This window comes from Lolium perenne, chromosome 2, assembly GCF_019359855.2.
Source record: "Lolium perenne isolate Kyuss_39 chromosome 2, Kyuss_2.0, whole genome shotgun sequence".
Lineage (NCBI taxonomy): Eukaryota > Viridiplantae > Streptophyta > Magnoliopsida > Poales > Poaceae > Lolium > Lolium perenne.
The window spans coordinates 282,565,099-282,589,387 of record NC_067245.2 but is presented as its reverse complement, the minus strand read 5'-3'; the positions used below and the strand labels follow the sequence as shown (position 1 = coordinate 282,589,387).

General features: G+C 47.0%; 1 protein-coding gene across 1 annotated transcript; it reads left to right on the top strand.

The window, feature by feature from the left end:
• Positions 1–12,781: 12,781 nt before the first annotated feature.
• Positions 12,782–14,918, top strand: LOC127336575 (protein RGF1 INDUCIBLE TRANSCRIPTION FACTOR 1). The gene is made up of 4 exons (XM_051363403.2): positions 12,782–13,082; positions 13,206–13,397; positions 13,775–13,990; positions 14,117–14,918. Exons 1-4 carry the CDS (start codon positions 13,020–13,022, stop codon positions 14,387–14,389), a joined length of 744 nt encoding a protein of 247 aa, XP_051219363.1. The 5' UTR covers positions 12,782–13,019; the 3' UTR covers positions 14,390–14,918.
• The last annotated feature ends 9,371 nt before the right edge of the window (positions 14,919–24,289 follow it).

Here is a 24,289-nt window from a genome sequence, read left to right as displayed (position 1 = left end):
ATCATAAACAACACATAGACATAGCTTTGATAATCAACATAACAAGTATTCTCTATTCATCGGATCCCAACAAACGCAACATATAGAATTACAGATAGATGATCTTGATCATGTTAGGCAGCTCACAAGATCCGACAATGATAGCACAATGGGGAGAAGACAACCATCTAGCTACTGCTATGGACCCATAGTCCGGGGGTAGACTACTCACACATCACACCGGAGGCGACCATGGCGGCGTAGAGTCCTCCGGGAGATGATTCCCCTCTCCGGCAGGGTGCCGGAGGCGATCTCCTGGATCCCCCGAGATGGGATCGGCGTTGGCGGCGTCTCTGGAAGGTTTTCCGTATCGTGGCTCTCGGTACTGGGGGTTTCGTCACGGAGGCTTTAATTAGGCGGAAGGGTAGGTCAAGAGGCGGCGCGAGGGGCCCAGACCATAGGGCCGCGCGGCCAGGGCAGGGGCCGCGCCGCCCTATGCTCTGGCTGCCTCGTGGCCCCTCTTCGTTTCGTCTTCGGACTTCTGGAAGCTTCGTGGAAAAATAGGCCCCTGGGCTTTGATTTCGTCCAATTCCGAGAATATTTCCTTACTAGGATTTCTGAAACCAAAAACAGCAGAAAAACAGAATCGACACTTCGGCATCTTGTTAATAGGTTAGTTCCAGAAAATGCACGAATATGACATAAAGTGTGCATAAAACATGTAGATAACATCAATAATGTGGCATGGAACATAAGAAATTATCGATACGTTGGAGACGTATCAGCATCCCCAAGCTTAGTTACGCTCGTCCCGAGCGAGTAAAACGATAACACAGATAATTTCTGGAGTGACATGCCATCATAATCTTGATCATACTATTTGTAAAGCATATGTAGTGAATGCAGCGATCAAAACAATGTATATGACATGAGTAAACAAGTGAATCATAAAGCAAAGACTTGTCATGAATAGCACTTCAGGACAAGCATCAATAAGTCTTGCATAAGAGTTAACTCATAAAGCAATAATTCAAAGTAAAATCATTGAAGCAACACAAAAGAAGATTAAGTTTCAGCGGTTGCTTTCAACTTGTAACATGTATATCTCATGGATATTGTCAACATAGAGTAATATAATAAGTGCAATAGGCAAATATGTAGGAATCAATGCACAGTTCACACAAGTGTTTGCTTCTTGAGGTGGAGAGAAATAGGTGAACTGACTCAACATTGAAAGTAAAAGAATGGTCCTCCATAGAGGAAAAGCATCGATTGCTATATTTGTGCTAGAGCTTTGATTTTGAAAACGTGAAACAATTTTGTCAACGGTAGTAATAAAGCATATGCATCATGTAAATTATATCTTATAAGTTGCAAGCCTCATGCATAGTATACTAATAGTGCCCGCACCTTGTCCTAATTAGCTTGGACTACCGGATCATCACAATGCACATGTTTTTACCAAGTGTCACAAAGGGGTACCTCTATGCCGCCTGTACAAAGGTCTAAGGAGAAAGCTCGCATTGGATTTCTCGCTATTGATTATTCTTCAACTTAGACATCCATACCGGGACAACATAGACAACAGATAATGGACTCCTCTTTTATGCATAAGCATGTAACAACAATTAATAATTTTCTCATTTGAGATTGAGGATATATGTCCAAAACTGAAACTTCCACCATGGATCATGGCTTTAGTTAGCGGCCCAATGTTCTTCTCTAACAATATGCATGCTTAACCATAAGGTGGTAGATCTCTCTTACTTCAGACAAGACGGACATGCATAGCAACTCACATGAATTTCAACAATAAATAGTTGATGGCGTCCCCAGTGAACATGGTTATCGCACAACAAGCAACTTAATAAGAGATAAAGTGCATAATTACATATTCAATACCACAATAGTTTTTAAGCTATTTGTCCCATGAGCTATATATTGCAAAGGTGAATGATGGAATTTTAAAGGTAGCACTCAAGCAATTTACTTTGGAATGGCGGAAAATACCATGTAGTAGGTAGGTATGGTGGACACAAATGGCATAGTGGTTGGCTCAAGTATTTTGGATGCATGAGAAGTATTCCCTCTCGATACAAGGTTTAGGCTAGCAAGGCTTATTTGAAACAAACACAAGGATGAACCGGTGCAGCAAAACTCACATAAAAGACATATTGAAAACATTATAAGACTCTACACCGTCTTCCTTGTTGTTCAAACTCAATACTAGAAATTATCTAGACCTTAGAGAAACCAAATATGCAAACCAAATTTTAGCATGCTCTATGTATTTCTTCATTAATGGGTGCAAAGCATATGATGCAAGAGCTTAATCATGAGCACAACAATTGCCAAGTATCACATTACCCAAGACATTTATAGCAATTACTACATGTATCATTTTCCAATTCCAACCATATAACAATTTAATGAAGGAGAAACTTCGCCATGAATACTATGAGTAGAAACCAAGGACATACTTGTCCATATGCTACAGCGGAGCGTGTCTCTCTCCCATAAAGTGAATGCTAGGATCCATTTTATTCAAACAAAACAAAAAATAAAAACAAACCGACACTCCAAGAAAAAGCACATAAGATGTGATGGAATAAAAATATAGTTTCAAGGGAGGAACCTTATAATGTTGTCGATGAAGAAGGGGATGCCTTGGGCATCCCCAAGCTTAGACGCTTGAGTCTTCTTAAAATATGCAGGGGTGAACCACCGGGGCATCCCCAAGCTTAGAGCTTTCACTCTCCTTGATCATGTTGCATCATACTCCTCTCTTGATCCTTGAAAACTTCCTCCACACCAAACTCGAAACAATTCATTAGAGGGTTAGTGCACAATAAAAATTAACATATTCAGAGGTGACACAATCATTCTTAACACTTCTGGACATTGCATAATGCTACTGGACATTAGTGGATCAAAGAAATTCATCCGACATAGCAAAAGAGGCAATGCGAAATAAAAGGCAGAATCTGTCAAAACAGAACAGTTCGTATTGACGAATTTTAAAATGGCACCAGACTTGCTCAAATGAAAATGCTCAAATAGAATGAAAGTTGCGTACATATCTGAGGATCATGCACGTAAATTGGCTTAATTTTCTGAGCTACCTACAGGGAGGTGGACCCAGATTCGTGACAGCAAAGAAATCTGGAACTGCGCAGTAATCCAAATCTAGTACTTACTTTTCTATCAACGGCTTAACTTGGCACAACAAAACACAAAACTAAGATAAGGAGAGGTTGCTACAGTAGTAAACAACTTCCAAGACACAAAATAAAAACAAAGTACTGTAGGTAAAAACATGGGTTGTCTCCCATAAGCGCTTTTCTTTAACGCCTTTCAGCTAGGCGCAGAAAGTGTGTATCAAGTATTATGAAAGGATAGTGCATCGGCATTCTTACCAGGGGTGTTGCTCTTACCTTTCTTACTCTTATTCCTACTCTTTGGTCTAGGGAATACATGGCCGCATCCGGGTGTAGAGGTAAAATTTAGAGTGCCTTTCCCAACATCTATGATTGCTCCCATGAGTTTCATCAGGGATCTTCCAAGTGTGATTTGTCCTGTACCTACACATTCAATAACGAGATAATCAGTGGATACCGTCCTTCCAAGAAAGGTTGTGAAAACACCTTCAGCTATGCCCATAGGAAGTATAACAGAGTTATCCGCAAGAGTTATTTCTTCTCCCCCTTCAGTAAGTCCCCAAAGTGTCAAAGATTTATAAATTTTTTCAGGCATGAGGCAAAACTCGGACATAATATCACAACGAGCAGGAAAAGTTTCACCACCAATAGTAACTTTAACAGTAGGCACCCACATTGAAGGTTCAAAGCTTAATGGAACATAATCATAATATTCGCGAATTCGATTATACACTTCTTTTAAACAGGATATATTTGTTTCAATAGTGTCTAATCTATTATTCATACTAGCATGAGATGGATCAAAATTATTATCGGAGCTAAATGATGTAATCAATTTCCTTATAGCATTAAAAGCTTGATCCCCATCACAATGAAGGAAATCTCCTCCCACTACAGCATCTAAAGCATATCTATAGCGAAGAATAAGCCCGAAATAGAAATTACTAAGAAGCAAACTTAAGGTCATTTTAGGTTCAGTTTTACTATAAGCATCAAAAATTCTAGACCATGCTTCTTTAAAATTCTCTTCACCTCCTTGTTTAAAGGTGAAGATTGATTCCTCAGGTGATAGAGTAACAACTACGGGACTAGACATTATAATAAGGTAAATGCAAGTAACTAATTTTTTTGTGTTTTTGATATAGCAAATAAGATAGCAAATAAAGTAAAACTAGCAACTAATTTTTTTTGTATTTTGATTTAGTGCAGCAAACAAAGTAGTAAATAAAACTAAGCAAGACAAAAACAAAGTAAAGAGATTGAGAAGTGGAGACTCCCCTTGCAGCGTGTCTTGATCTCCCGACAACGGCGCCGAGAAAAAGAGCTTGATGGCGTGTAACTCACACATTCGTTGGGAACCCCAAGAGGAAGGTATGATGCGCACGGCGGCAAGTTTTCCCTCGAAAGAAACCAAGGTTTATCGAACCAGGAGGAGCCAAGAAGCACGTTGAAGGTTGATGAAAGCGGCCCGGGATGTAGTGCGGCGCAACACCGGGATTCCGGCGCCAACGTGGAACCCTGCACAACACAACCAAAGTACTTTGCCTCAACGAAGCAGTGAGGTTGTCAATCTCACCGGCTTGCTGTAACAAAGGATTAACCGTATTGTGTGGAAGATGATTGTTTGCGAGAAAACGATAGAACAAGTATTGCGATGATTGTATTTCAGTAAAGAGAATTGGACCGGGGTCCACAGTTCACTAGAGGTGTCTCTCCCATAAGATAAACAGCATGTTGGGTGAACAAATTACAGTTGGGCAATTGACAAATAAAGAGAGCATGACCATGCACATACATATCATGATGAGTATAGTGAGATTTAATTGGGCATTACGACAAAGTACATAGACCGCCATCCAAAGATGCATCTATGCCTAAAAAGTCCACCTTCGAGGTTATCATCCGAACCCCTCCAGTATTAAGTTGCTAACAACAGACAATTGCATTAAGTATTGCGCGTAATGTAACTAGTGACTACATCCTTGAACATAGCACCAATGTTTTATCCCTAGTGGCAACAGCACATCCATAACCTTAGAGGTTCTTGTCACCCCTCCAGATTCACGGAGACATGAACCCACTATCGAGCATAAATACTCCCTCTTGGAGTTACTAGCATCAACTTGGCCAGAGCATCTACTAATAACGGAGAGCATGCAAGATCATAAACAACACATAGACATAGCTTTGATAATCAACATAACAAGTATTCTCTATTCATCGGATCCCAACAAACGCAACATATAGAATTACAGATAGATGATCTTGATCATGGTAGGCAGCTCACAAGATCCGACAATGATAGCACAATGGGGAGAAGACAACCATCTAGCTACTGCTATGGACCCATAGTCCAGGGGTAGACTACTCACACATCACACCGGAGGCGACCATGGCGGCGTAGAGTCCTCCGGGAGATGATTCCCCTCTCCGGCAGGGTGCCGAAGGCGATCTCCTAGATCCCCCGAGATGGGATCGGCGTTGGCGGCGTCTCTGGAAGGTTTTCCGTATCGTGGCTCTCGGTACTGGGGGTTTCGTCACGGAGGCTTTAAGTAGGCGGAAGGGTAGGTCAAGAGGCGGCGCGAGGGGCCCAGACCATAGGGCCGCGCGGCCAGGGCAGTTCTTGATTGTTCCCATGTGTGAGTAGTTCGTTTTGTTCTTGGGGAGATGGAGAAACCCTAGCATGAATATGAGATGAATCTAAGATGATCTATGGTTTTAATTTATTAATATGTGTTAGTTATCTTATTTCTCTTGATATTTTATATTGTGCACCATGTAATATTTGCCTTAGGGCATCTCCAGCGGCGCGACGCAAACGGTCGCTGAGCGGCCGTTTTCGTCTGCCGTGACCGGAAATGCGTCTGGGGCCTGTTCCAGCGGGGCGACGCAAAGTGACCGGGCCGTCCGCGGAGACGCAAACCTGGCCCAAATATGCGCCAGGTTTGCGTCTCGGCAGACGCTCGGCGGTCGCACGGAGCGTCCTCCATTTCTTACCCGGTCCCGCATGTCAGGGACAACGAAATCGACCGCTTCGATTTGCGTCCTTTTCCCCTTCTTTGCTGCCCTAGTGCGTCACCACCACCCCAACCCCATCCACCGCCGTCCGGCCGCATCTCCGCAGTAGCCGCCGCCAGCTGCGTTCTTGCCGCGCGGGAGAGCGGGAGCATACTCGGGCTTGACTCCGCCGCGTACCTGCCGGCTGTTTTCGGGTGAAACGCTCCCGGTTGCGCCGCCCTTCCACGTCGCCCACGACCTGTTCAGTCAATTGCGCCGGTAGGTTTCTACTCGTGTTTTCGGCGCTATTGTGCGTGGCCATTGATCCGCAGTTTGTACCCACACAAATGGACATGTGGCAGATGTTGGACAAGTTCCGCGCGGAGGTCGTCGACTCGGTTACGAGGAGGTTTGCCAAGATGCAAGAGGCTTGCAAGAAAGATGTGGAGCGCGGATTTGGTGTGCTCCAAGCTCGGTGGGCAATTGTTCGTCACCCGGCAAGAACATGGTCGCTGAAGACCATGCATGAGGTGATGACATGCTGCGTGATCATGCACAACATGATCGTTAAGAACGAGCGTCCTGATGGCCGCAATGAGAACCAATGGGATTTCCAAGGTGAAAATACGTCGGCCCACTGAAGCCACCCCTAGGTGCAAACGGACACGCGGACAAAAACGGTCTGTCGAGCGTCCACCGCGCGACGCAAACGAATATTTCGGACATCCGAAATGCGTCACACCGCTGGAGATACACTTTGATGTGTGGTAAAGTGAACGGTGGGATATCTCGAGAAAAAAAAACACCGTACCACATGCGCGGTTGGGAGAGCCAAGCATTCAACTAAAATATTGCCATATATGTTTGCTTGTCCGTATCTGGATGGCGCATCATTATCCGGCAGCCGCCATGAATTCAGCAGCGCAACATGTCGTTTGTCCGCATCCATCGCCGTTGCCAACTCCCGCATCCGTTTTACTCAAGTAAACTCCAGGTTGCGTTCTCACTTTGCCGTGCCTTCCTAAACATCAAAATCTAGCCAAAGGCAGCATATATAGCAGATGGGTACAGTATATACACAATGGTGCGCCTTTCGTCGTGTCTGCCAACCCGATTGCATCACCAAGTTTGTCTGCCGGAAAAGTCTGCTTCCGAATCGGACGGCTGTTATGATGGATCGACGATCTCGAACGGGGTGCAATGATAGCAGGATCGGGTGTATTAATGCACGTATGTTTCGTTCGATTGATCAGTTCACATCACTTCCCTTCAGTGAGGGCTTTCTTTCTGGAAGCATCGATCACTTCTGGGCCGATCTTGAAGGAGATGGAACACAAAAGAGGAACAAGTATCTTTCTAGACGGTTTATGGAGCTCCTAGCTTAAAGGAAGCTCAAAAGAAGAAGAGCTGAATAATGCATTTCTCTACATGTATATGATGAGTGAGCTGAGCTAGCTAGCTTGACGCGGCGGTGTCTACATATATAGAGGGGCCTTCTTTAACACCTGTAGCCAGCGGCTGGACGTGGGCTATTGAGGTGTACGTCTTTCCTTTGAAACGAGATGCTGTCTCACCAGATCAGATAACAGATGGCCCGGAGAGGGTGTCATCTTTTTTTTTTTTTTTTTTTTGAACAGGATAAGGGTCTAGAAGGACCCAGAGCTGCTATTAATTGATTATCACTGAGTTACAGCAAGCAAAAGGACCGAACGAAAATAAGAAATTGCAACCAGGTCCAACGCTATTGTAAGAAGGACCCCAGAAATAAAACAAGAAAAGCAATCCAGTCCTTCTCTTCTTCCTTTTCGTCACCGAGCAGGAACCAGACGCCTCGCCGCCGGGGAACAAGCCACTTGGGGTGAAGCACCCGCCACTGCGCCATCGCCAGCATGCACCGGAGATAGACACTGCAGATGTCCTGTAGGAGACGCCCTGCCTCCGAAATGGCTTCAATGCTCGGAGGAAGATCATGAGTCAAGGCGTCGATGAAGAGACACCGAAGCTCGCCATGGTCGCCCTTCGACCGAGAAATCTGCGGGGGCAAAGACTTTGCCGCAAGAGCCGCAGATGATGAGCTCCATAAAGTCTTTGCCGAACTCAATCCAGCGAAGCACCGGATCCGGAGGAGCCCGCTGCAGATCCGCGCCGACCAACATCCTCCCCTACCAAGAACTCCTCCCGGCACCACGCCGGCGAGGGAGGGGGCAAAATGGAAGCACGCCCGAGATCCACCAAACTGCAAGTTTATTCATGAAGCATGGGCCAAATCCCCACACCGCCGCCGCCCACCACCGGCACCGACGAGCGAGAGGAAGGCCTTTATCTCCGGGAGCACTTGCAGACACCGAAGAACAGCTTCTGACTGGCATATAGCCAACTCGCCTAACTAGGCAAATCCTGCATCTAGTAGTACTATGTACAGGGATCCTACCTCCTACTCCATCCTCTCGCCGGCCAGCCACGCCGCCGGAGAAAGAGAGGGAGAGGGGCGGAGACGACTCTTCACGAGCGACTCTCAAGGGAGGCAAGCGGTGAGGTCTCCCGTGTCTCTTTCATCCACACCTAGCTACTCCTATGTGGCTACCTATATATATGAGACGGAAAGCGACGATCGACCCTAATTAAGCTCACCGAAATTTTCCATTCATTACATTGTTTCTGAGAGACAAAGCGCCAACAGGTGTAGGCGTGTGAAAACACGAAGTAACGTACGTCAATTGGTCTCCAGGAATATGGCCAGATTGCTTCACACAATAATAACTTCAGATTTCAGACTTCACAACCATGAATTAGAGGACAGACGGAAGCGCGTCACCGTTGCATCAGGGCACCAATAATTCGTGCATAATGCAGCACGAATGATGGACCTTGAATTACTCGAGCTAGGGGGAAATGGTTTAGAAAGATAGCTTGGTGTCATGCTCTTTTCTTTTTTCGCGGTAATGTGCCGGTATTTTCCTGGATCGCTACCTGGTCTGATCGGCTCGATCGTTTCATCACGCTGCCTATCGATCGAGTTGTTAATTGGTTAGTGCGTCCTCATCGAGCTTTGGATTAGCACCTGTTCCAAGAGGCTGATGTGATGTTTAACTGCAGCATGATTACTTCATTCGACACGGGCGTTGTTGTAACAGACCCTAGCTAGATCAGGTGCATAATTCAACACAAATGGTGTATGTTTTTTTTTTTTTTTTTTTTTTTGAACAAGGGATAGGACCCGGAGGGTCCTGAGCTGCTTTATTCGGTGGGATAAATTACAAAGAGGACCTGAAAAATAAAAAGAAGTACAACACAATCCTCTACTTTTACAGAAAGGACCTCATATAAAACTTGGAAAAAGCAATCCTGTCCTTCTCCACCGAGAATGGTCAGCTCAACACTGCAGCCGTCGGCACCATCGCCGGGGACGGCACCACTTGGAGATGGCGCGACGCAGGACGCTGCAGCAGAGCCGCTGAAGGGCCTCCGAGTTGGCTCGCCGGCCTGGAGGTTGAATATTCTGTGGCGCCCGCAGCACCACAGCACGGAGCGGCCACGCCGGCCAAGGATAACGACAACGCAAGATCGCCGCCGTTTTTGAACTCCGCTCGATGCAGCTTCGAGAAATCCCCGTGGAGCAGCAGACTGCACCAGATCGCCCCTCCTTCCGCCACCACGGCGACGCGGACGAACGGATCGAGCAGATCGACGAACTCCACCACCATCTGCCTCAAGATCACGACCTGGAGCGTAGAGAGCGAGCTTATTGAAGGAGCTCGCACCAAATCCGACCAGCAGCATCACTTTCCACCATGGAAAGCAACACGGCGGTGGACATGGCTTCCTCCGGCGGCCGCTCGCAGGTGCCGGAGAAGAGCTTGAAGACGGCATGACGCCAGACCCCACACAGGGAAAACCAAACCTAGACATAGCCCTAACTCTACTCTGTACAGGGAGCCGGCCTCCTAATCCATCACCAAACCGGTCGGCCGGGCCGCCGGATGTGAGAGGGACAGGAGCCGGGAGAACTCCGGCGACTCTCAACGGGGGCAGGTGGGAGCGCTCAGATGCAGAGCTTATCCACTACTTGTTCACCTCCAAATGGTGTATGTTGGGAGCCTTGATCTAACATGGAAGTCATGCATGATTGGCCGTTCAGGAAATTTGAGATGGGAAAAATGCCTTGGTGGTTAGTAATATGTGACCTGCGATGTCATTCATGTCGCAGCTGGTTACGATTAGGGGTTTATATAAAGTATGCAAGAGTACACAATTAGTCCAAAAGGAGTTAGAGTAGTTGACCAAACTGCCGAACGTTGTACGTTGGCTATGAAAGTTTCAATAGAATACGCACCCTTCTCTGCTCCCAAATCTGTTACATTACTCATCCAATGACATGCGTGCAAAAACTATTTGGTTTGTTGGAAATAGAACAATCAAAACATGTATACTAAACATCACCATAAAATGAATCCATAGGTCCAAATCTTCAACAGGGGACAAGACAGATAGCTCCCTATAATAGTCTGTATGGAAATTTTTATAACTCAAAACAATTGAAATGTGAAAATTTTCGTCTAAAATAGACGTTAGTAATCAAAGCTTGACTTTAGCATGATTTCATTCGCCCCTTCGAGCATAGTCCTTCATCTTCAGCAAAAGTGACGTAGCGAAAATCCTAGCCCCGTTTAAGTTCGTGAAGGTCCTAAAACTGAAAAAATACACAAAACAAGATTAAATACCAAATAAATGATAACTTTGTGGAAAAAATCCAGAAATCAATGTACATCATCTTGGAAACATCACATATCATGAAATTATCATCGAATATCATATAATAAATATCTACGTTCAGGTATACATTTTTCGTCTATCAGGAGGACGAGAGACAATCTCGCGACGCGACGGTGGTGGGACCATGTTAGGGAGATGCGGGCACCACCGCATTTATGTGTGGCCTCTCGGCTCAACATCAAATGACTCGCTGCTTTTGGGAGTACTTGTATAGCTTGGTTGCTCGGACGTTGCTCAACACAAGTAATATAGTACTCAGAAGTTGGCTTTAGCACATTTAACCTCTAAAAGGTTTTTTCAAACCATATTGTTAATTTCCAAATTCCATTCCTCTAATATCTTATATAGCGTAACATTCATTTCCACACCGAGGTTTCACTATTCCAACTCAAGGCTGGAAAACCGTTGACCCTTGAAGGAGATGAAATTGTTTTTTAATTGCACATGAAAATATGAGATAATTTATTTTGGACTGCAAAAAAAGATATGGGGCCATGACCAGGTAGAATAAATAATTGACACACATTTATATTAAACATTTTTACCTTTTTTACATGTTGTTGTCTCTAAATCCTAACTAGTATTTAACTGATACAATTTTTTTACTACTAAACAATCCTTGCTGCCACTCCCTCCGTACTGAATTATAGGACGTTCACGAGTAGTAAAACAGCATGTCTTATGTTTCCGTATAGCGGGAGTATTTATTTTATACTGTGTAACACCATTTTAAAGCAAAATCTAGTATGTAAGGATGAATCTCAGAATCTATCAACTCAGACATAATTTAACATCACTGCCACTTAGAAATATTATCACGGTCACATGTGTTTATGCATATTTTAATATCTACACACAGAAATATACGCAAAAGCAGTTCAGGGATGATATCATGCTCATATGTGTTGGTGCCTATATTAGTGCCTACGAATATCTTGGTAGATAGTTCTAACATGCACACAAGTCTAGAAAATATCTTGGTGAAGATTCGCAAGATGATTATGACTAGTGTGTTGAAACGTTTTAACTAATAGTAATGAAGTTTTAGAACGCGTAATGATGTTTTAACTAGCGGAGCGACAGCTAAAAAAACAACTAGCGGAGTGAGCTGAGCTATGCCCAAGACAACATCCACTTGGAGTGGAGATAGCGAAAGGAAGCATCCGATCCCTCTCCCTCCACCGTAGGGCTCAACGCACACGCCGAGGTGAATTTCCCTCTCCTGCCCATCCGATTCCGATAGTGTGCTTGCTATCGGTAATGGCGTGGGAAGTGGCCGTAACTTTCCCCGCGGAGAAAACGTGTCTCGGTGCTTTGGCGCTTTGTGCGCGCCTTGTGCCCTAGCAGCCAAAATGGGCACTCCCCTAGACCCGCATTGGTGGAGCGAAGCGAGGTGACGACGAACGGCGAAGGAGGGAAGAAACCGCACGCCCGCACGAAGCACCACGCATAGTCTACACCGGCAAAGGACACGTACGTCTCCGTAGTCGGCCGAGAGCGCGGATGCTACAGCAAACGGACCAACCCAACCCGCGAACCCTGAACGATGATGCCACTGCCACCAATGGTGTGCCGCTGTTGCGCCGAGATGTGAATTCCTCTTCTCGACAGGACAGCACAGAGTCCGTGCACGCAGCCACACGGCCACTCCCTGCTCCACCAAGCAACAGTGTACTGAGTAATTTTAATGGAAGACTAGATTCCGTCGCCTGAACTGAAGCGTGACAATTCAAGGCGGCGAGCAGCAGCAGGGTACGGAGTCCAAGCCACCGGGTATGCGCTGACGGCCCGGATCCGGCAGGGAGAAGATAAGACCGAACGGGGCGGCCTCGCTACGGAACAAAGCTCCCCTGAAAACAATCCACCCTTGCTGGTTTGGTTTACCACCACCACTCTCTACCTAGGGTGACACTCGCAGCCTTTCTTCCTCCCGCTCTACAAAGACCTCTTTCGGCTCTCCCCTGCCTCCACTTCTTTGCCCCTTTCCCTCTTTCCTCTGCTTTTTCCTCCCTCAAATCCTCCGCTCCTCTCCTCGCTCTGCACCTAGCTTGCTCTGTCTCATACCTTCTTGCTTCACACCGCACCTTGCTCTGTTGGGTTCCTGCAAAGGAAATGGCATTCCACCATGACTCGCCTCTGCTGCTCAGAATCAACACCAGAGGCGGCCACCACATGGTAACTTGTACAACCTCTTCCCTTCTTCCCCTGCTCTCTTGTTTTTCGGAGCGCCATTAAATGCTCTGCATCCTGGTTTTATTGGCTCAACACCTCTGCTAACTAACTAATCAATGGCGGCAGGGCGGCGACGAGGCGGAGAACCAGCGCTGGCCGCCGTGGCTCAAGCCGCTGCTGGCCACCAGCTTCTTCGGCCAATGCAAGATGCACGCGGACGCCCACAAGTGCGAGTGCAACATGTACTGCCTCGACTGCGTCAGCGGCGCGCTATGCTCACAGTGCCTCGCATACCACCACGGACACCACGCCATCCAGGTGCGTGACCACACCATGCTCTTCTTCCTTGCTTTTTTCTTGCTTGCCATTTCGATTGGAGCTTCTCTTCCACATCAAGGAACGGCAGCGAGCTCCATGCCCCTGTTTCTCAAAAGGGCGAGGAAGCTTCTTGATTCAAACGGAACACAACAGTCCCTCTCTGCCTCTCTCTCTCTCTAAGCTAGTTTTGTGGTAGCTGCTCCATCTTGCCCGCTCCCAACGGCCTCTCTTCCCCCACACGCATTCCAAAGTGGAAACATCCGAGGAGCGGGATAACCAACTTTTGCCTGAATCGGCATGAGAAATGCCCCTGTTCCATCTATCCAGCTTCTCTCTGACTCTGACGATGCATGTTTGTTTGGATGCGTGTTGTGCAGATACGTCGTTCGTCGTACCACGACGTGATCCGCGTGTCGGAGATCCAGAAGGTGCTGGACATCACCGGCGTGCAGACCTACATCATCAACAGCGCGCGCGTCGTCTTCCTCAACGAAAGGCCGCAGCCCAGGCCGGGGAAGGGCGTCACCAACACCTGCGAGGTCTGCGAGCGCAGCCTGCTCGACACCTTCCGGTTCTGCTCGCTCGGATGCAAGGTAATACTGCGCTACTGCACCGCAGAGTCGACTAGTCAACGCATGTTCATTCCAAGATTTCTTCAGTTCACTTTGGTTCGCTCGTGCTACGCATCGGCATTGTTATTAATTGTTCTGGTGTGGCAGATCGTGGGCACCTCCGGCGAGTACCGCGGCCGGAAGAAGCACGCCGCCGGGATGAAGAGGAAGCTGAAGAAGCCCACGACCGGCGCCGTGGCGTCTGACTCGGACGACTCGTCCACCATCACGAGCGGCGGCAGCGAGAAGAGCAGCGTGGTGCAGAGCTTCACCCCGTGCACCCCGCCGGCCACCGCCACGGCCAACAGCTACCGCTCCGCCAAGCGGCGCAAGGGCATCCCGCACCGCTCGCCCTTCGGCAGCCTCATGCTCGACTTCTAGTCTCTGCTAGAGCAGAGCAACCCGAGCTCGCGCACCTCGCCGCCGGTACAACTACCACTGTAGCATACACATCCGTATCTACCTCTTCTACGTACTATAGTTCGTTCTGTTCTGTTCTATACAAGAAGCAAAGGAGCTTTAGCAATAACGAGCGCCCCCATTGCCGCCGCACCCCTGCGCTTCTGGACGAGGAGGCCGGTGCAGCGCAATGCGGGATGGCAACGATAGTTGTTACTACTTCCATACTAGTTTTTACAGACAGTTAGTAGCAAGAAGGGTGTGGGTTTGTCTTCTTCGTCTCCCCGGAAGGGCGTGGGAGGTAGTATGTGATAGTAGCTAGTAAGTTTTGCAACTCTTTCATAGATGTTTTTAGCTTTGTTTGATACAGTGTACTATGGTAGATGTACATATATGCATGTATACTATCACAGATGGGGAAATGCTAGTACTATGACTCCGGTACGTGTTCATATTTGTCCTGTAATAAATTTGAGAATGCTGCTCCTCATCAGGTCTGTTGCTTGCTTGATTTCTTCTCCATCTGCTCTATCTATCATCAGCAAATGCTTGAATGTGTCCAGTTCGTGCAATGCAATGCAGGGAGAGCTGAGGGGCAAGCTAGTTCTTCTCTGGTACTGGAAAATGTGGAAGATTGCTAGCATGCCATGCTGACCAGAGATATGGTGGAAAATGGGAGAAACTATGCCAAGGTCAGCCTCGTCAAGCCGCCTGCCTAACTTGCTTGACCCGGCGGGCAGGCATTCACCGAACCCAACCCAGAGGCAAGGATGGATGAAAGTGGCCGGCCGGCTGATGCCGACCTTGTCGTCATCGTTATCCCTGGACCAGTTCGTTGCTTCCGCCCATACGGCAGCGCCATCCCCTGCCCGTCCAACCGCCGTCCGCCATTCAACCCGGCCGGCGCGGCATGCAAGCTTCTCTTTCTCTCCGTGGTAGTAGACGGTAGCCCTAATGAAGTCGGGCCGATCCAGAGGCTAGATCGGCCGTACGATACCGCCAATGATACATACGTGTACCGGCAGGGTAGCGCAGGACCACGTGCGTGCGTCGATCTCGAGCATATCTTGGCTCCCAACTAGGGCTGCCGGCCTGCTGGTAGGAGGACGGGCGGCAGGTGCGCCGCACGGGGTACGGGGACCGCTAGGTCGATCGTTTGAATGAAACTGGCCGGAACGACCTTGGCATGGCATGTGTGCGGCACGGCCGGCGCATCTCAGTGGACGGCGCGGTGTGGGGCTCTGGATCTCGGCTCCCCTCCTCCAGCAGCATCGGAAATCACCGGGGTGCCCTAGGGTTTGCTCGCTCACGCACGCGCCGCCGACGACTAGAAAGAAAATGGGGGCACGCACGGTTTGCTCCGGCCACAGGTACGCCACGGCTGGCGTCATTTGCTTCCTACCCTAGCCGTCCGTCTGTCTGTCTGTCGCCGCCGGTGACGCGTGTGCCTTCATCGGACGACGGCCCTTTTTGCGTGGCAGAGCCAATCAACGGCGGCGGCGGCGGGCGCGGTCACCACGGCCGGGGGTAGGTTTCGGCTCGACGTACGTACGTACGCGTGGTCCACGGACGTGGATAGGTTGGGGTTGGATACTTGGATCTTGCTCGATCGCTCGCGTACGCACCCACGCACGCCCCGGATATTTCTCCACTTTCGCTTGGCTTTTTCCACCACGAAAGCAACGGCGGCACCGTACTTGCTCGGTTCTTTACCAAACTGCTCCGCGTACGCGCGGCCTCCTACCGAGCTTGGTTGACACATCGGCCCTACCTTGCTAATTCAGGGTTTTCTTTTTTTTGCCCGAACCATTCATTGGCAGAGGCATGGCAATGCCGGCGTTCATGTGCTCCAGCTGACTTTTGGGTGCACGCACGTACATTTCCCCTGGCTCTCTTACTTTGTGACGAGGGCTGATCGGCGCGCGCGAGTGGGTGGGTCAGGTGGACTGTTGTTTGATGGAGTTCACGGCCACGGGCCACCATTGCCATCCACCAGTCCAGTGGTCGAGTGGTGTGGTGTGGCCACAGTTCACTCCCTTCGTGGGCACACATCTTTCCACCAGATAAGTTCAGGGCAAGACGGTTTATTACATGACAAAACAAGGAAATGGCCGTGAGGGCAGCAGCATATCCTGCCCAATCTCACGGCTGATCCAAATCAGCGACCCAAACAATTTATTTTCGTTCATTTGGATCGACCCGTGGATAGAATGCAGGAAGCGGTCTGACCGGCTAGAACGGTGAAACCCAGCGGCGCGATCCATTTATCCATGCTTCCATTTTGGCCCATGGTCCGTGGCCAGCCAAATCCATTGAAAACAAGTGAAAACATAGATTTTTATTCAAATTTCGTTATATGTTACGTGTTTGAATGAAAATCAACTAGATTAAAAATAAAATAGCCCTCCTACTCGTTGTTGGTAGGCGGGCGCGATGGCCCAGCTTCGTCGTCGTTCTTCCCGCGAACTGAGGCGGCTCGCTGGATCATCGCAAAACGCCGCCTCGCGATTCGCTTCTCTTTCCGGCGAGCTTGCTCGATGAGGGTCGAGTGTTTACCTCAAGGATCCTCTGCCGCTCAGCCTCCATGAGAAGCCGCCCAGCCTCGTCGGTAGCCAACCGCTCGCGAGAAACCACCTTGATGCGTTGGAGGAGCTATTGGTCAGCCTGCCCTAGGATGCGGGCGGCCTTCCTCTGGTCATGCGCCAGCCGATAAGACTCGAGCATCGCCTCCTGCTACGGATCAGCCACGTGCTGCAGCTCCTCCTCGGCCTCTTCGCGATGCACGTCGACCTCGTATTGCGTGTCCATGAGGATGGACTCTGCTACGTCTTCTTCAGTGAGGCCTGCGTTGAAGATGTCTGACAGGATCCAGTTGCGCTCCGGCTCTGGAGGCGGAGGTGCAGGCGCCGTGCGCCCCAACATAGAGTAGGTGGTGGCCTTGCGGCAAGGCTTGGTGGGTGAGGAGCTTAGTGGTGATGAGCACGACGAAGGACGCGCTATAAATAGGCAGAGGGCATTGAATGCCGGCATGGAGCTCGAGCCGAGTGATGGCCATGGCTGCAGCCACCGGTCAACCTTCTGCCATCGGGTCGTGTCCAACACTGTCACCGGTCAGCATTCTGCTTTGGAGTCACTGCTTCCAAGCAGGCTTGTGGCACGCGCAGCTAGACACAGACTCTGTCCGCGCTGACGTGTTGGTTTCCCCAAATTTAATGCGCCGATGGGTCGGTGCGGATGGGTCGGTCCGTTTAGGTCGCCCACAAAAGCGTGTGTGATCTGTTCGTCTATCAACGCAAACCGATAGAGATGGGCCAGTACCAGATGGGTTGGTCTGTTGGAGATGCTCTCAGTGATGGGGAAAGAGTCTTGGCGCGATAAAAAGGAGGCATGTGATGTGCATATAAGTCAATCAACTCTTCTAATAGGATCAGATCGTTCAAACCTAAACTCTTAACAGAAACCTTTTTTTTTATTTCAGGCAACGCCTTTTCCTTCTGTTAGCGACCTCATGACTACGGGTGGGGCCACTTGCCAGGTTTTTTCCTCCCGTTGTCTGAATTCCAGCAGAGAAACTTCAGAAAATTGTGACTTTTGACGAGGCAAGTGGTGCTCCGTTCAAAGGAGACGCTGCCTGAAAGGGGCTAGGTCCCAGGAATCAGGCGCCGTCAGCCGGGAGGTTCCTTCCTTAGGAAATCAGGAAAGACTAATCTGTCTCCTTGACCCCCTCAACAATCTAGGTCAAGCATGGTGATCTACTGTACTGGTGTGGCTGTTATTCCAAAGGGCTATGCCGATTGTAATTTAAACCGATCAAATAATATGTAGTAGATGCAATGCAATAAGGTTCCGATGTCATGTTAAATCCTTGCATTTGCATGCATATCTATATCGTGGAAAAGGCTTCAAACGACATCGATGGTATTAATAATGATGTAACCTATTATGTGGCATGTTAAGAAGCTATCGGCCATGTGTATGTCAAAAGGTATTTTCCAGGAAATTGAGGTGGTGGAAAATATTTCTAAACTACTTGACGTATTGTGAACACATAGTTTTCTAGGCGAGTAGCAGCAAGTTAAATGATGTGCCAAAGCCATTGACAATATATTTCATGTTATGGAAGATATAATCAAAGATCAAGCAATTAATGTAAGCATATGAGTATGATTTGTATGATTGACCTATCCGTTTATCGAAGGCATTTCATCCATATTTATGATTATGTTGCCGTCATGGGTTGCCGCAAAGCTTTTAGGGCATCTCCAACGTCCCGACGCAAACGGACGCGGAGGGTGACGAGGGGGCTCCTCGGCATTGCCCATCATGTGGGGATTAGGGTTAGCGGAAGGCGACGATGGAAATTTCGGGAGCGAGATGGTACACGACGTACCCAGGTTCACGTCTTGCGGTGGAGGATCGCTACGTCCTGCTAGTAATCCAGTATATAAATATATGTGTACATGGTGTCGCCGTAGGCGGATTGTATATATTCTAATCTAATCTGCGGGGTATCATCGTATGCGTCTATGTGTGTTGCGTTATGATAATCTGTCCTAGGGGGTGCTCCTGACTAGTTTTATATATGCAACCAGGTTAGGGTTTACAAGAGTCCTAGTATATTACAAATTGGAGTTTTCTTTCTTGTAATCTGATAACAGCAAGAACACAGATCAGATGTAGCTAGTTTCGAAATAAGAGTATCGAACTACGAGGAGCTACTGGTTAGGGTCTTAATGCCCCTTGTTACTTTCTACTAAAGGTTACTTAATAATTGTTTTCTAATCTCAAAATGATTAAAGGGGGTGTTGTAAATGGTTGCAGAAAATTAAATAAAGCAGTAAAAGCATTGTAAGGAAAATATTGAAACTTAATAAGACAAAGTGTTCTCAGGTATTATTGGATCCACCTCTATCACTAGGATTCATGTTAATTAAGATAAAAATATGTTTTTAAGCATGTTGTGTGTGGGAGAGCTCCGTAATAAGATGCGTCCAGAAAGTCATCGGTCATCGCATCTCTAAATAACCACACCATCTAGCCTTGTGCAGCAGCATATGGACTAGTGCTATTAAGGGGTGTACCCCATGGTCATCGATATGAGCTTTGTGAATCCCTCTTACCCCCCTTATTCATGTGTCAAAGCGTCGATACAGTAATGTCATTTCCCGCTGTTCACTTCACCACACTTCAAAGGGTAGTTCCCTCTCTAGACCAATAGTCAATATTACATGGTGCAGAACATGTAACATCAAGAGAGAAAACTAACACACATTAATACATAAAACCATAGATCATCTTAAATTCATCTCATATTCATGCTAGGGTTTCTTCATCTCCCCAAGAACTAATATGAGTACTCACACATGGAGACAATCAAGACCATCATCATAATCTTGTGGAGAAGAATTAAAGGAATAGAACGAATTCAAATACAAATCCACAATAACAATCAAGATTACAACTAGGGTTGGAGGATGATAATGATGGAGGTGCACCGGTTGATGATGATAAAGAGGATGATGCCTTGTCCTCCGAGGATTCACGTACCAGCCTGGATCTTGTCTTCTCCAAAGTTCCTTCTTGAGATCTGATCTTGGGCGGTGTTTCTCGGTTTCGCGGAGCTGTGTGTGTCTGATCCCTGACCCGTCTGCGGGAGGTGAAAGTATTTGACGAGGCGGTGCTCTTGGAGGGTGGTACGTGAGGAAGGTACAGGCAAGACCCGCCTGTACTAATGCCCATTAAACTTACAGAAATTTTTCCTCGCATTATCCTTTCGCCCAGGTGCATTATTAAGTGCAAAAATGGTTTTTGTCACGTCAAAATACCAGAAAATGACAGTTTTCATTGATATTTTATTATTGACTTATTATTTTTGAGATCCTGTGTACACAAGCATAAAAGGGCGCGGTAGCGCGGTGAAATACAAAAGTCCTACCACTACTTGATGATATCTTGATAAAATAGTAATACAAAAAAACATGCTAAAGTGCACTCATCAACTACCCCAAACTTAGACTCTTGCTCGTCCCCGATCAAGATAGGAGTTTAACGCACAGAGTCATCTTTGTTCAAGAGTCGTTAAAACAAATGAGTCATTTTTCAAGAACGAGGGTTATAACATCGGATGTAAAACTAGAGCATGAATGACACCACACTATTGTCAAACTCAAATGACTTAAAGGCCTCCACAGCTTTCAAGGTTTAATAAAATACAAGAAGATTACTTTCTCTAAATATCATAAAATCACGAAGTTAGTTTTTCTTCATGGATCTTACAAATAACTCTTTCTCCTTTTCTTTCTTTCTATGTTTTTCTTTGTCACACGAAGGAACCAATGATCATAAAATACTTAGTAAGTAATTTTTCTATATCCTATCAAAGCTTTCTGGTATTGGGGACCATAAAATAATTATCATGATGCAAGTACAATTGTATTCATCCTAATTCATACATCTAATGCAAAAATCATAATTCAATCATAATTCAGATACGATAACCACTCAAGATTCATTGGATGAAAATCATTCACTTTCCGAGGGAAACTAAACAAGTGCTAATGCAATCCTTATCGAAATTTGAACTAAATGCACGCTAAAAAGTAAATAATCGTACGAAAAGAGATAGATTACAAGGTGTTATAGATCTCCCCAAGCTTGGTATCAAGCCATGTGGGATCAAATAATTTTTCCTTTTATTTCAAAGGGGTTCCCCTTCAAGCTTACGGATTTTGGTCTGCAGCGTAACGGTGAAAGCTTCGAGGTAGATGATGCGGGCAGGACGCTCTTTAGCTAGCTTCTCTAGCAGGGTGATTTAGTTCTTGCTTACTTCCAGTGTCTTCTTCTGCGTATCAAGAGAACGAATACAAATATCAAGGTTAGCCTCCATCCCTTTGATGATATTTTCATCCTTCTGGTATAGGTAGCGTTGCAGAAGCCGCACATGCTCTACGGATCCAGGGGCCTTCTCTTCAATCCTATTGATGCACTTGTCTAGCTTATCCAGGGATTCTTGCATGTCCTGGTCTTCCATCTTCAAGTTGTTGATGAGGCACAACCCTTCATCCCCCTCGATGCTCATATCGATATCATCATAGTCATCATCCTTACCTACAACAAACCTGAAAGCTCTTCGACCTCCAATGATCTTATATCTAAGCTTGAAACCTTCTTCTTGGTCACTTTCATATCTCCATCGTTCCACCTCCTTCTCCCTTGTTACATCCTTCTTCGAGGAATTATTAAGTGCAAAAATGGTTTTTGTCACGTCAAAATACCAGAAAATGACAGTTTTCATTGATATTTTATTATTGACTTATTATTTTTGAGATCATGTGTACACAAGCATAAAAGGGCGCGGTAGCGCGGTGAAATACAAAAGTCCTACCACTACTTGATGATATCTTGATAAAATAGTAATAAAAAAACATGCTAAAGTGCACTCATCAACTACCCCAAGCTTAGACTCTTGCTCGTTCCCGATCAAGATAGGAGTTTAACGGACAGAGTCATCTTTGTTCAAGAGTCATTAAAACAAATGAGTCATTTTTCAAGAACGGGGGTTATAACATCGGATGTAAAACTAGAGCATGAATGACATCATACTATTGTCAAACTCAAATGACTTAAAGGCCTCCACAGCTTTCAAGGTTTAATAAAATACAAGAAGATTACTTTGTCTAAATATCATAAAATCACGAAGTTAGGTTTTCTTCATGGATCTTACAAATAACTCTTTCTCTTTTTCTTTCTTTCTATGTTTTTCTTTGTCACACGAAGGAACCAATGATCATAAAATACTTTGTAAGTAATTTTTCTATATCCTATCAAAACTTTCTGGTATTGGGGACCATAAAATCATTATCATGATGCAAGTACAATTATACTCATCCTAATTCATACATCTAATGCAATAATCATAATTCAATCATAATACGATAACCACTCAAGATTCATTGGATAAAATCATTCACTTTCCGAGGGAAACTAAACAAGTGCTAATGCAATCCTTATCGAAATTCGAACTAAATGCACGCTAAAAAGTAAATAATCGTACAAAAAGAGATAGATTACAAGGTGTTATAGATCTCCCCAAGCTTGGTATCAAGCCATGTGGGATCAAATAATTTTTTCCTTTTATTTCAAAGGGGTTTCCCCTTCAAGCTTACGGATTTTGGTCTGCAGCGCAACGGTGAAAGCTTCGAGGTAGATGATGCGGGCAGAACGCTCTTTAGCCATCTTCTCTAGCAGGGTGATTTAGTTCTTGCTTACTTCTAGTGTCTTCTTCTGCGTATCAAGATAACGAAGACAAATATCAAGGTTAGCCTCCATCCCTTTGATAATATTTTCATCCTTCTGGTATAGGTAGCGTTGCAGAAGCCGCACATGCTCTACGGATCCAGGGGCCTTCTCTTCAATCCTATTGATGCACTTGTCTAGCTTATCCAGGGATTCTTGCATGTCCTGGTCTTCCATCTTCAAGTTGTTGATGAGGCACAACCCTTCATCCCCCTCGATGCTCATATCGATATCATCATAGTCATCATCCTTACCTACAACAAACCTGAAAGCTCTTCGACCTCCAATGATCTTATATCTAAGCTTGAAACCTTCTTCTTGGTCATTTTCATCTCTCCATCGTTCCACCTCCTTCTCCCTTGTTACATCCTTCTTCGAGGCATCATGGGTGCCTTCCTTACCATATGCTAACGATGCAATGCTCCAAGGATGAGACATGATGACGGCTATGGGGATCACGATAAACTTGGATGAGATCTATTAGAATATGAGAAAGGATTCATCCAGAAGTTATGAGGGGTTATGAAGAGGAAAAACTCATCAAATTAAGGTTGTGGTCGCATAGAAAAAGAATCCAACATATTGGAAAGAGATAAACTCGAAAAGGAAATCCTGGGCAGCACGTCAGTTCGTGGTACGAGCGCAGACCGTACCGTCCGCCCGTACCCGACGTCCTACCAAAATACGAACCAGACAAACCCGGACAAAAATCTCGGTGGACGCTGCGTGGCCGCGCCGCGTGACCACTCGCTTCTCCCATGGGCCCGCATGGCAGCGAGCTAGGTCGATGCATCTTCTCAAAGCGCCAGTACTAACGACGAGGCATCGCTTCGGCAGTCTGTTCCACGTTAATGGTGATGCCTCGCCTGCCGAGTGGCCCGCCACCCACATCTGAAAACGAAATTAATAACGTAGCCAAGCGTGCGGCGCCCCTCGGCTTCCTCCGGCTTATATAAAGAGGGGTGCACGCTCGGCTGCCTCGTCACCTCCTCCACACAAATCGTAGCCTACGCACAACCTCCACCGTAGTGCTATCCCCCTCCCCCAAACCCGCGAGGGAATCCATGGCCGGTCCAGATGGCCGGCGAGGCGGTCGAGGCCGCGTCCGTAGTTGCCGCGGAAGGGGCCGCCTTGCTGGAGCAGCATCTCGCCGTTGCATGCGCCATCGTCATCTTCGCAGGAGGCGAGCTCCTTCGATTTCATCCTCTGCATCGATGAGGACCCCATCGCCATCAAGCGTTGTCGGACAAGTTCGATGAGTTCGTCAACGGGGCCGAGCCGGGCCAATTGCAGTTGCGGGAGGCCAGATGCGGCTTTTGCCGGTTGCCTGTCGAGGTCTTGTTCGACGAGTAGGGAAAGATGTACCTACACACCGGGGGAAGGGGCAAAGTTCGCCCATGCCTACCTCCTCGAGGCCGGCTGCCTGCTCACCTTCTTCTACGATGGCGACACGAGATGATCGTCAAGGTGTTCGACAAGACATCCTGCTGCAGGCACTACCACACGGACAAGTCCGGCGAGGATATCGACAGCTAATACTTTTAGAGTGTTCTTTCTTTGCAACAAAGATGGCTACAGGCCAATTGA